The sequence below is a fragment of the Crocuta crocuta genome, unplaced genomic scaffold (assembly GCF_008692635.1).
Source record: "Crocuta crocuta isolate KB4526 unplaced genomic scaffold, BGI_CrCroc_1.0 scaffold234, whole genome shotgun sequence".
In the NCBI taxonomy this organism is placed as follows: Eukaryota; Metazoa; Chordata; class Mammalia; order Carnivora; family Hyaenidae; genus Crocuta; species Crocuta crocuta.
This window is the reverse complement of record NW_027529647.1, coordinates 2671877-2685162: the sequence shown is the minus strand read 5'-3', so window position 1 is coordinate 2685162 and position 13286 is coordinate 2671877. Positions and strand designations below refer to the sequence as shown.

At 62.7% G+C, this 13286-nt stretch overlaps 1 protein-coding gene across 1 annotated transcript in view; it reads right to left on the bottom strand.

Annotated features, from left to right (window-relative positions):
- Positions 1-427: 427 nt before the first annotated feature.
- Positions 428-13286, bottom strand: part of ABCA3 (ATP binding cassette subfamily A member 3) — a 35189-nt gene continuing 22330 nt past the window's right edge. The window contains 13 exon segments of the mRNA XM_077762615.1: positions 428-1312; positions 1721-1794; positions 1952-2142; positions 2408-2578; positions 3005-3192; positions 4798-4992; positions 5069-5197; positions 5639-5811; positions 6490-6648; positions 6930-7149; positions 7473-7677; positions 10798-11071; positions 12894-13197. Coding sequence (XP_077618741.1) covers positions 1181-1312; positions 1721-1794; positions 1952-2142; positions 2408-2578; positions 3005-3192; positions 4798-4992; positions 5069-5197; positions 5639-5811; positions 6490-6648; positions 6930-7149; positions 7473-7677; positions 10798-11071; positions 12894-13197 — 2415 coding nt within the window. The 3' untranslated portion in view covers positions 428-1180.

Sequence of the window (13286 nt, the reverse complement as noted above, 5' to 3'; positions counted from 1 at the left end):
CTTGCCCTAGAGCTCTGGATTCTAGGGGGCGGCAAGAGCAGAGATTCAAAGGGACATTCAGAACACCGTTAAAAAATGAGTCCATAAAAAGGGAGCTGATGTGGAGGGAGAATCTTCTGGAAAATGGCCATGAGTGGCCCTGGAGCCAGAGCCCCCCCAACCAGGGCCACCCCTTCCCACAACACCCCTGCGCTCCCACTTCCTCGTGTAGACCAAGGGGGTGCCAGGTGCCTGTTTAACCTGCTTCAGTTCAGCAGGTCTGGCTTACTCCTCCAGCCCCTGGCGGTGAGTTCTGGAAGTTACCGTGTACCTGGCAGAACCAAGCTCTTGCTCTTTCGTCTGTGTGCAACTTGATCCGGGAGGTCAGTGCTAGGCCTGACAGGGACTGGGCCCGTGCCCCCCATCTCGTGTGACTCACAGACATGGCCATGTTCCCTCCCAGACTTTATTCTCTGGACAGAGTCACCGCGCATCAGGTGCACCCTCCTCGGTCCCGCCCTGGTCCCCAGCTGCTCTCCCGTGGGCGGCTGTTCAGGAAGCCCCTCTCAGGAACGAGGGGCCGCCTTCTCCCAGCCCCAGCTGACTCGGGGAGTCTGGGCACCGGGTCAGCCGGACCCGGCACGGTGTCCACGCTCTGTGGCGCGGGGACCCCCAGGACGCCCCGGGAGGGAAGACCGCGGTGCCTCGTCACAGCCAGCGCCTTCGTCGTGGACGGCCACGCATGGCTTCGTCTCCACTCCGGGCAGCCTGGCGAGCCCTGCTTCCCGCTGTCCGGCCGGCTTCCTGTCCCAGCTCCGGGGGAGGCTCCGTGCTATGTGCGACCGTGGGGGTGTCCTGGTGCCCTCCTCATGAGTGCTTCAGCGAATTCAGCCCCTGGGTCAGCTGCAGCCCCTTCCTGAGTGGCTCTCTGCCCAGAGACCCCCAAGCGTGCCAGCACGGGCTGCTGGACCGCTCCTGGCTGGGTCCTGAGGTCCAGAGAGGGGCTTCGGCGCCCGCCCTGGACGTGGACGTTTGCATGCTGGTTCCCAGCGTGAGGGCGCCAAGGCCCCGGTCCCTACTGTGCCTTGATTCTCGTGTCCATTATAGAAAACAGTGATTAGAAATAAAGGTGCAGGGTAAGATGAGCTGGGAGGGAGGGGACGCCCACCTGCGCGCCCCCTGCCCCGCCCCTGCTGGCTCCTCAGGGCCCCTCATCCTCGGCGGGCGGCTGCAGATGGGCAAAGCTTAGGAACACTTGCTCCAGTGAGATCTGGCTCACGGAGTAGTCGTCCACCGCGTACTTCTCCTTGGCCTTCTCCAGGACACCAAACACCTTATGGGAGCAGACAGACTGCTGTGAGCAAGCCCGGCGGGGGTCCTCGCGGTGTGGGAGTCCTCTGGCCACAGGGGTGGTGAGGCTCCGGAGTCCCAGCCCTGCCCCAGGTGGAGCACCCGCAGGGAGCCAGCCCTCGGGGGAGCAGGGCCTGTGAGTCACACCAGGAGCCCAGGCTTCCCCCGAATCTTGCCAGCTCAGAGCATGACCTTGGGCAAGCTATGTCCTCTCTGGGGGCCAGTTTTCTTTTTTACGCCAAATTGTTTCTGACTCAAGGGAACCTCCAGATCTAGCAGATTCGGGGATGAGAGCTAGAGCAGAAACTAAGTGACCCTCCTCTTCACAGAAGGAGTCATCGCCGGAAAGGCCTTCCCCCGCCCAAGCTAGGCTGGCCGGGCCCGTGCTCACCTTGGCCCAGCTGAGGCCACCCCCGGGCAGGTGGTAATGGACCATCCCTTGGTGCTCATCCTCCAGGACGCTGCCTGCAGCAAGGACACCGCGTGTCCCCGTGAGGGCCGGGCCGCGGGGCCAGGGAGAGCGGCCCCGGGGACCCTGGAATCACGGCCCACCTCCCAGGGGTCAGGGGCGTGGGGCTCGGCAGGGACGAGGCGCGGAGGCCCTCTGTGCAGCGGCACACACCTGGGAAGGTCAGGTTCACGAACGCCTTGAACTCCTCCAGCACCTCCTGCCGCCCCTCGCTCCGGACCTTGGCCCGCAGGGAGTAGCCGCTGCCAAACTTGCTCTTGAGGTGCTGCGGGCTGCCCAGGCACTTGAGCTGGCCCTGCACCATGATGGCCAGCCGGGTGCACAAGGCCTCACATTCTTCCATGCTGGGGAGAGGGGCAGAGGCCTGACACGGGGCCGGGGGCGCTGATGCCTTGCCTCCCGTGTCAGAGGTCACGCAGATGGGCCGGTGTTGTTGGTCAGATCAAACTGTTCCTGATTCCCGTGTTCAGGGGGTGGCCCACGTGGCTAAGCCTGGGGACTTTCCGCACAGACTCTGAACCCGCTGCTGGCAGGTCTTCTCTCCATCAGCCCCTCCCAGCCAGCCCTTGTCCTGGCTCTTCCGCTGACCCCTAGAGACCCCGGCTCTACCTGTGGGACGTGATGACGATGGCCTTGCCCGACTCGCGGGCCCGTGCCACGGTGTCCCAGAGCAGGCGCCGGGCCACGGGGTCCATGCCAGTGGACGGCTCATCCAGGAAGATGACGGAAGGCTCTCCAAGCAGGGCGACGCCGGTGCTCAGCTTCCGCTTGTTGCCACCACTGGGGCAGAGAGGCCGGGGTGAAGCGCGGGGGACAGCACGGGCTCCCCGTGTCCCGGCATCGGGCGGGCCCAGGGACTGCCGGGCGCCCCAGGTGAACAGCAACGAGGGGAGCATGCTGCCTGCAAAGCCGCACAGAGAACCGTGCCCAGGGTGCTCAGCCCGCACACCATGCCTGAGGGGGCCTGACAGGCCTGGCACCCCCTCACCGCCGGCCTTGCCTCCAGGGGCAGGAACTGGTGGGGCAGCCCCTTGCCACCCGGCACTGCCTGGGTCACACCCCCCAACCCTCATTTGGTGCCAGAACAACAAGTGGGAGCTCTGGCCCCCGGCCCGTATGACTGTCCCCGGCTTTATGGTAAGGGGGACTCCTGAGTGTCCCCTGGGGAGACGTGGGGCAGGGCAGGGGACCCGAGCACCGGCGCACCTGTATGTCCTGACCAGCTTGTTGGCATGAGGCTCCAGAAGCAGGCCCCGAAGCGTGTTTTCCACGTAGGCGCTGATGTGGCGCTCGGGGATGCCCCGGAGCCGGGCGTACATGACCAGCGTCTCCCGGCCCGTCATGTGGTCCAGCAGGGCGTCGAACTGGGGGCAGTAGCCGATGCGCTGCCGCACCTGGAGGCAAGACGCAGTGAGTCAGAGGGGAGCCCCCTGGCTTGCCCCGGCAGGTGTGTCTGTGGCCGCCCACAGCTCACGGCCAGCACGCTGTGCTCTGTCAGGGACACAGGAGGCGCTTGGCCAGCTCAGGGAAGCACACATACTGCCCCATGCCAAAGGCTCAGAGATGGGCCAGGGCCCAGGCTCCCACGGTGCAGGGGGGTGGGCGGGAGCAGGAAGGAACCGACGGCACACGTCACTGCTGTGAGGATATCTGCCGTGCAACGGCTCCTCTGCTCATCCGACGTGTAACAGGCACGTGACCTGCGCTAAGCCTGCTTCTCTTTTCTCTCTGATGGAGGACACATTTGCTGGCAGCACCTTTGCGGTGGCGTGTCGCCCGGCCAGGTGGCGTGGTGGCAGGGCTCTGGGCGGCGGGCCCCGTCCAGCAGTGCCAGGGCCCTGTGGGGCCAGCACCTTCTCCCTGACCCCTCTGGCTGGCGGGGGACCGTGGATCGCAGCCACGGGGGCTCTTTCCGCGCCCTCCTGGCCGTTCCTAGGCCCGCAGAGCCTGTGATCAGTCGGCCTGGGACGCTCTCGGCTGTGGCCCCATCAGTTCAGTACCGTACCCCTGGCACTCAGACTGGATGCACACACGAGTCCTCTCCCTACCCAGCCTGTGGGTCACTCGCGAGTGTTTCTAATCTTGCTTGTTCCCATAACCACGAGGCACAGAGGTGTTTTATAACCTGGGCCCACAGTTGCACAGCTCAGGCGGTGGGCTTGTTTCTCCTGCGGGAACCTGCGTGTGGGGCTGTAGACACGGGGCTGTGTCTCCTTTGTTTCTCCGTGTGTGTGCTGCACGTGGGCCCTGAACACGGCCTGGGGGCTCCTCAGGGGCCTGAGAGGAAGGCCTTCCTCCACAGCACGGGCTGCTCTCTGGGGACGGGGTGGCCAGAAGCCCCCAGGACACGGGGTCGCTGCCAGGCACGGACTCTTTTCTGTTCCTCCCCAGGCACCCAGAGCCTTCCACCCAACCTCCAGTGGTAGAGGCAGTGCGGGGGCAGCCTGGCCCCACAGCCCTGGGGACTCGGCCCCATGTGGAGAAGTCTCCTAGGACGCCCCTGCCATGGGTGCCCCGGGCCTCGGCTCCTCCCCTCATGCGGCGAGGCCCTGAGAGCCATGCCTAGGGAGCACAGCATGCCCTCGGCAGAGCCGGGCAGGGCGGTGCCTCTCGGGGCTGGCAGATACTGGCCGGGGCTCCTCGCTGTGCCACAGGCTCTATGATACTCCTACCAGTGTGCTTGGTCGCTGACCTTTTATCCGGCTTTGGTGCAACGCCAGTTCTGAACAGCCCAGGGCACCGTTACGATAAATCTGCGCACACAGGCCACAGAATGCTGCGAGCTCCATGCCCCTGGGTCCAGACGGCGGCTTCTCAGGGAGGGCCTGGCCTTGGCCCACCAGCCTGGCCAGGACAAGGGGGCCTCTTCTCTTCCTGTCCTCTCCCCTCCCTGTCGTTTGCTTCGCTCTGCCCCTGGTCACTGGCTCGTGCTGCCATCCCTGAACTATGAGCCAGAAATGAGCGCATCCCTGCTGCCAGGGCGCCGCCCCCACACCCACCTTCCCGATTTCAGAGCTGATGCTGTGGCCCCCGACAAACGCGTCCCCGGAAGTGATGGTCTCCTCCCCGGTCAGCATTTTGAAGGTCGTGGTCTTCCCGGCTCCATTGAAGCCCAGCAAGCCGAAGCACTCTCCTTTCTGGACCGCGAGGGAGACCTTGTCCACAGCGAGCAGGGGCGTCCGCTGCTCATACACCTGCGGGCGGTGGGCATTGGGGCTGGAGGCAGCGGCACAGGGTGGCGCCGCATGGCGCGGGGCGGGCCTGCTTTACCTTGGAGAGCTCCTTGATAACCAGAGGAGTGTCTGGCAGCGAGTCGGGGCTGGGCGCCAGGACCTGGTTCCTCTCGTCCACCACATCCTGGTCCTCAGGAAGCACCGATGTCCGAGAGTATGCTTCCGTCTAATTGTTCCAGAAAAACACGCATGCGTGAGCTCCAGTAAGGGGGTCCTTCTCCAAGCGACCGAGGGTGGGGTCTCTGAAACTCCTTAGGTATGGACCCAGGGCTTTCACAGGGATGGCTGGGTGGACCTAAGGGCTAACACTGGCACTGAGATGCAGACGGCCAAGGACAGAGGCCCGAGCAGGACGCATCGAGAAAGCCATGAAACTTGGCTGAGGGTGTGGGGGGCTGTACTGCGTGGACAGAAAGTCCTTCCCAGGGGGTCTTTATGTCAGAGCGGCCGCCTCGCCCTGGGTTCACGTGTACGTCCAGCGCGGGCTCAGCAGGTTTTGTTTGGGGGGTGGGATGTGTGTGGCAAACACGAGGGCCCAGGCAGCCTGGGCGGCTGCGGCCCTGGCCGAGGCCGGTGGGGGTGTGGGGAGCGCACGGGACCTACTCACCAGCGCCCGCCTCCTCCGGAAGGCACAGAGGCAGGTCTTCAGCCTCCACAGCGTGTCAGTCTCAATGAGGAAGAGCAGGCTGAGGTAGGCAAACCCGGAAGCAGCCATGGAGGTCACGAACCTGCCGACCCCCGGGGCGCTCCACGCGTAGAAGTTCTGCTGGTACCGGATGTCTGTGTGGGCAAGGGAGTGAGCGTGGCGCTGGCCCTGAGCACCCCACTGGCCTCCGACGGAGTCCCCGAAGGCCCAGGATCCATTTGTCACTGCCACGCAGAAGTCCCGGGAATGGCCCACATTTTGGGGCAGTTTTACCTTGCAAGGGGTGCCTATGACAGGTGACTGGGTCACACCCTTGCTCACTCGCATGCTCCTTCCTCCCTTGGGGATGACACTGGGATGTGAAGATGTGACACCCCCCTCCCTGCCTTGCCATGGTCAGCGGTGACAGCTGCCACCGCGGAAGACAGTTCAAGGCACAGGAAGGGCGTGTGGGGGCCCAAAAGGTGGCCCCAGAAAGACACGTCCACGTCCTAATGGCCAGAACCTGTACACAACCCCACTTAGGAAAGGGGTCTTTGCAGGTGTACTGAGATCCTGAGCTCAGGGCCGGAAATCCAAGGACAGACGTCCTTACAGGAGAAAGGCAGAGGGAGGTTTGAGATGCACAGACGCTGGGCAGGTGGCCCGCGTAAAGGCAGAGCCAGAGCCTGGAGTGAGGGTCACAGAGGAGGGCTCGGTGGGCAGCCTGGAGGCGGTGCACACTGTACACTGCCCAGGCACCCACCCAAGCTGAGGGAGGGAGCCAGGCAGGGTGGGGGGTGGGGAGGGGCAGCCGCGGGCCAGACACTCACTGTATTTCCGGCAGTAGTGTGCCGCCACCTCTGAGGAGGTGCAGTACCTCCTCATCTCGAAGTTCTCGTGGAAGCTGCTGACCGCCATCCCCAGACAGTGGTTGGGCAGCACCAGGAACACGTGGTCCAGCGTTCTGGAAAGTTCTTCTAATTTCACCGCTGTGGGGAGGGCACAGACCAGTGGGCGCTGGGGGACACAGATCTGGAGGGCATATGGGCCGGACGCCCGGCTGGGTGACGCCCCCTGGATGTGGCACCAGGCTTTCCCAGGCCAGCACCTCCTTCTCTGGGCCCCCCCGACCCCTGCTGAAACCGCCAGGCACAGCCGCCCGCTGCCGGCCCAGCAGGACCACCTTTGGCAGAGGGGCCTGAGTGTGGGCTGGCCCAGTGGCCGCACTGGTGGCGCCCGGGGGGGCCGGGCGTGGTCTCCAGGCCCCCACCTGGGATGCGCATGATGGTGACCATGAGGAAGGTGGCTATGCCCGACAGGATGTTGAATATGGTGAGCCTTGTGTAGGCAGTAGCTGCTCCCGAGAAGAAGAAGTTCATCAGGTACATGAGGGGGATGATGGCCCAGCCGTAGAGCATGAGCAGCAGCAGGGCGTCGGCCAGGTGGCCGTCCCGAGTGAAGGCGTGCACGTCAAAGGCCTTGAACACCACCTGTGGCAGCACAGAGGTAGGTGGTGCCCGGAGGCCCTGTCTGTCTCCGAGGCTTCAGCCCTGAGACCCTCCTTGACGACATCCCCCCTTCTCCCCTTTGTGGCTGGAGGGGCCACCAGGGCACCCTGCGCCCGGGCCTTGCCCGCCACAGTGGGGCAAGGCTGGGGGTATGGACACAGACCAGGGGTGCTACCGGGGGCATTCCCAGCCATCCTCCCAGAACGGGGGCCAAGCTGCCAGCGTGGACCTGTGATCCGTGCAGGGGTGCCAAGGCAGGGCCCCGGGACGTGCAGGGGAGGGTCCCCGCACCACACAGCCCTCACCAGCAGCAGCAGACTGGGGACGAGGAAGGACATGAGGTCCCACAGTAGAGAGGAGAGCCAGAAAGTAGCCACATGGACCCCGCTCACAAACTGGACGTGCTTGGCCTGGACGGCCCTCTCGCTGACTGCCAGGATGGAGAAGGTGCTGGCCAGGAACGCCATGGCGAAGAGCAAGTTGAGGGCGATATCAAATCCCTTCCGGCCCCTGCAGGGGTGTGTGTGGGGGGGACAGCGCAGGTCAAGGACAGAGCACAGTGAGTCTGGGAAGTAGGGGACATTCACTGGGTTCTTGGTCACCATCCAAACGTGATGGAGTGGCCCAGGCACTAAAGGAGGTTAAGAGGGAGTGCCAGAGNGCCAGGAAAACCCCTCCCCGCCAGAATGGCTCCTCCTCTGGGCTTCCTGAGCAGTGATGGAGGGGCCACTCTCCCAGTCACCTCCAAGCTGTCCCTGCATCCCCCGTGCCCCCCACTCCAGTGATGGCCTTACCATCACTGCCTTTCCCACGTCTCCTGAGGACCCCCTGCCTGGCTGGCCCTGCCCTGCCCTAGTCGGACCCCCCACTGCCGTGTGCACGGCTGCAGTCGCTCACCCCCCCCACCCCCATCAGGTGCATTATGCATTCGGGTGCCAGCAACACCTTCCAGAAACCACGGCTGATGGCATTACTATGTTGCTCAAAAACCTCCTGTCTGTCTCAACACGCGGGGCTTCAACACGTGGATGTTATTTGGCCAAAAAAAAAAAAAAAAGGGCTTTGCAGATACAACTACGGCACAGATGAGCCCTGAAAAGTGAGAGCAGCCAGTCACCGAACTTCTTGTTAGAAGATTCCATCCACATGAAATGTCCAGTACAGGCAAATGCACGGAGACAGGAGTAGAGTGGAGGCCACGTGCCAAAGGAGATGGGGGCACGGTGGGGGGGGGGGGGGCTGTTGGCGCCATGGGGCTCCTTGGGGTGTGATGGAACGTCCAGTAAGATTACACTGTGTTCCCAGAGGCACATGGAAAGGTGCTCAGCATCACTAACCACCAGGGAAATGCAAACCAAAGCCTAAGGAGAGATCACCTGCCCCAGCCAGAACGACCAGCATCAACAAGACAGGAGGGAATGTGTTGGTGTGTATGCGGGGGAGGGGCCCCTGTGCCCGCAGGCGGGCATGCAAGCTGGTGCAGCCACTCTGCAGAACAGGGGGCAGGCTCCTCAGAAAGTTAAAAATAGGGGTGCCTGGGTGGCTCAGTTGGTCAAGTGTCTGACTGATTTAGGTCATGATCTCATGGTCCATGGGTTCGAGCCCCGCATCGGGCTCTGTGCTGACAGCTTGGAGCCTGGATCCTGCTTCAGATAACGTGTCTCTCTCTCTGCCCCTCCCCTGCTCACGCTCTCTGTCTCAAAAATAAACATTATAAAAGTTATGTATATAAACAAAGTTAAAGACAGAAGTACACGATGACACAGCAATTGTCCCCCTGGGTGGTTGTCTACAGAGGATGAGGTCATGGGCACCTGGGTGTCTCAGTCAGTTGGACATCAGCCTCTTGATTTTGGCGTAGGTCACAATCCCAGGGTCCTAGGATCAAGCCTCACATTGTGCTCTGCATAGAGAGTGGAGCCTGCTTAGGGCTCTCTCCCCCTCACTCGCGTGCACTCTCTAAAGTAAAATGTTTTAAAAAAAGAAAATGAAATTGCCAACTTGCAGTGATTTCTTGCCCCCCAAGCTCATAGCCGTGTTATTTACAACAGCCAAGGCAGAAACAACAACATGTCTGTCGACAGGGCAGGCAAGTGGACAGACTGCTCTACACACAACACAGTATTTTCCAGCCACAAGAGAGAAGGAGAGCCTGCTCTCTGTGACGTGAGGGACCTTGAGGACACCCTGCTGAGTTAAGTCAGACAGAGAAAGCCGAGTATCATCTGATCTCAATCATCTGATCTCACTTATATATGGAATCTAAAAACAAAACGAAAACAAAAAGGCCTCACAGATACAGAGAAAGGACTGGTGCCTGCCAGGGGTGGGCAAAGTGGGTGAAGGGTGTCAACAGGTTTCCAGTCATAAAATAATAAGTAAGTCCTGGGGACACCACGTAGGGCATGGGGACTATGGTTAAGGTCAACTCAACACTGGATTGCTTATTTGAAAGTTGCTCAGACACGATCTTAAAACTTCTCACCACAAGGAAAAACACTCTTAACTACTCGCGATGAGGGTGATGACGGGTGGTAGCCAGGCTCTCTGGGGCCATCCTTTCAGACACAACTGGGACTAAAGTAACTTTGTGCATCAATTATATCAAATTCTGAGCATACGAAAGACGCTTCAGCACAAACAGGTGCAGAACTCCATCTCCTAAAGCTGCTGAAATGGAACCAAAATCCTGCTACCCCGTCCACCACGCCCGCCGTCCTCAGCCTGACCTGGGGGTCTCCTCACCCAGGGCCCATGGGGGTGGGGGGAGCTGCCACTCTTCATGTCCCCAGCATAGTCCCCCACCCCGCCTGCAGCTGCTGACCACCCTGCCAGGGTCTGAGGGCCCCGCAGGCCTGTCTCCCCGGCCCCATGGGAGTCGAGGTTCCTTCCCAGGACTGTGCGGTGTCCAGAACCCCAGTCCGCTCCACCGCGAGCGTTCATCTGTGTGCCTGCCTGTTCCTGGCAGGACAAGGAGAGCAGAGAGCTGCTGCCGGGCGGGGGGTGGGGGGGGAGATGGAGCTGCTCCCTCCCTATTAGTTAACTGCCCCACATGGAGTCATTGTTCTTGTTCAGAAATAGATTTTATCGGCTTCCTCTGGACCGTCCTAGGGTTTTGGGGGCTCTGTAACCACCATGGGGGAATCCTACACACACCATCTCCTGACAAGACCTGAGAAGGGAGAGGCCCACAGGCTCCCTGATTCGAGGCCCCCTGGGGCAGCGATACCTGACCTCGCTGTGTTCTGTATGCTGGTTCATACACACAGGCGCGGCCCGGGCTCAAGCCTGTGCTGGGGCCCCTGGGCCCAGAGGCCAGGAGGGGCCGGTGCAGATTTGGGAAGAAGGCACAGCTGTCCCCCAGGTCCTCAGGAGTGGCCCCTCAGAGACTTTGTAACGTGGGTTAGAGTCTTGCCAGCTTATCCGCTGTCTGAGGGAAGGGTGGGCATGGAGGCCTGGGGAGGACGTGGGGCAGAGGTTCCCTGGCCCAAACCCAGAAGCTTCCTGAAGGCACAGACTATGCTTCATCCATCTACACGGCCCTTGGTGGTCCCTGGCGGTGCCGGTGAGAGGCCCTGACGGGTGGGGGCAGGGCCCTGGCCGGGGCAGGGGCAGGGGCAGGGCACATACTCGGCGAACTGGTCCTTGGCGGCCTGCAGGGCGCTGCGGGGCTGGGGGTAGTTGGAGACCACGATGGAGGCCCGAGGGCCGCACAGCAGCTTGAACAGAAGGTTGTCGACCACGGCCAGCGCGGTGGCCGGGGAGTGGTACGCCTGGTTGTTGAACAGGGCGGTGACAACCGTCCGCTCGCCGACATCTCTGAAGGACACGGCCACCAGGCACCGCTCGTTGAAGCCGCCTCCCTCCACCGAGGCCCTGAAAATCAGGAACTCCTCCAGGTCACCTGGGGGCAAGGGCAGGGTCAGTGGGAAAACAGCCCTGGGCCACGTGCCCGAGACGCCCGCTCTGAGGAGCTCCGGGCGCCGGGAGGAGCCGCGGCAAGGAGGCACCGCCTTCTGCTCTGAGGGAGCCCACAGGCCGTGAGGCCACGTCACGGGAGCAGCGGTGCCTGGCCGAGCGGGCACCCTGTGGCCACACGAGGCCAAGCAGGAGGAGCAACCTCCACTTTCTGCCCCGCAAATGCCTCCTGAGGCTAAAGGGAGCCAGCGCCGGGGCCAGGGCCGACCAGCCTGGGAGGAGGCCACTCCGGAGAAGTTGAGACTCCAAGAGGCAGACCTCCTGTGGGCAGCTGGGCGGGCCAGCAGGTGCAGGGGGGGTGGGGAGTGCCCTCAAGGGGTGCAATTAGACAGGACCTCCCATTTCTCTGGTTTTCCAGTTTCTGTGGGATGTGTACGTGCACTTACATAATCAGGAAAACCCGGTGGTCTTTAGAAAGAGCGGCCTGAGGGAATGGGGCCCAGGGAGGAGGAGGATTCCCTCCTCACCCACAAGAACCCCAGCAAACCCCCACTTCCGGTGCTGGACCCTCTGGGCACTGGAGTTCCGGGCAGCCAGGACCCGCCCCAGCCCTGCCGGCTCCCACTGGGCTCCGTGGCGGGGACCTGGGGAGAAGGCCTCTGGCAGGGGTGCTGGGGTCACCCACGAGAGCACCACCCTCACTGCTCCGGCCTGTAAATGGGGCCGGGGGGACACCCGCCCTGCGGGCCCCAGGAGCAGTGAGGGGGCAGGGACGTGTCTGGGAGCCCCGATGTTAAGAGTTACAAAGGCTCCGCCAATGGGGCCGCGGCTGCCATTACAGAAGGGAAACAATCTGATGGCCGTAAATGCAGCGAAACAAGACCCACAGGGAGGTGGACAAAACCAAAAGGTGGCATGCTCGACGAGGGAACAGACACTTCGGCCTTCTAGAAGCACTCAGGCCAGGGGCATCTGAGGGTGTGTCCCGAATTCTCCAGAGCCACCATGTGTCACAGAGTCCTGAAACCTTTGGACCAGGCAGGGGGACAGCCAGCAAACAAGGCGGGGGGCACACCGAGGTGATGGGAGCACCCACTGCTGCCTATGAGGGCTAATCCAGGCCGCAGGGGTGGGCAGGGCTGCCCTGGGACTTGGGCAGCAGAGGCTATGACCTGGCGGCAGCGTCCCCTGCACGGCAGGCTGGTTCCAGGATGTAGAGGCATTCAACCTTCTCCTAAACAGCAACCCGGTCCTGAGTCTCAGGGCTGCGGGCCAGCAGGGGGAGGGAGCAGCAAGCCGAGGCAACCTTCCCACACATCCGGGCGTCTGGCTCGTCTGGCCCATGCTCGAGCCCTGCTCTGACTGCCACAAACAGGGAGGCAGGTGCTTCGGGCTGAGGTGCTGGTAGGGACCACCGGAAGGGACCACCGTGTCACCTCGGTGCGTGCTGTGACCAGCCTGGCCAACAAAGGGCAACAGAAGCACCACAGGTTTCATGGTTCACCTCCAAAGCCCCAACACAGAACCTAAATGCTAACCGCCCCCCCCATCCCCCAGGCAAACCTTAGTCCTAGATGCTGCCTCGTGCCTTCCTGACTCAGGACAATGGCCTTTCCCCTAGTGGTGATGTCTGGAGGCAGCTGTGGCTGTCAGGATGCGTGGGGAGAGGGGATGCAATGTCAGGGATGCTTCTAAACATCCCACGGTGCGTAGACAGCAAGGAGCTGACCCCCTCGAATGCCTGCGGTGCCTGCGTTGGAGGCTGGGCTCCAGACCCGGCCCGAGCCCCGAGGCCGCCCGCCCCTTACCCAGCACCTCCCGCGGCTCCTGGCCCTCGGCCTGCAGCATGTCCTTCAGATGCTCCGACAGCTGCTGGTCCAGCCGGGAGGCCCCGGGGACAGCGAAGGGCACAACAGTTCGGCCGTAGGCGCCCAGGCTCAGCTCTAGCATGGGGTCGTCAAAGGTCTCCGAGGAGTAGTTGACGGCCAGGAGGGCCAGGGTGACGCACGTCAGAGGGACCAGGACCTGGGCCACCACCATCTTCCACTCACGCAAGCTGTACACGGCCTTCTTCAGGAACATGGCCCAGAACTGCTGGCAGTGGAGGGCGAGCTGTGGCAGAGGGGACGGGCTGTCACGGCTGCCCTGTGGGGCCGGTGGAGCACCCCTGCCCCCCTCCCCAACAGCAGGAGTGGTCCCAG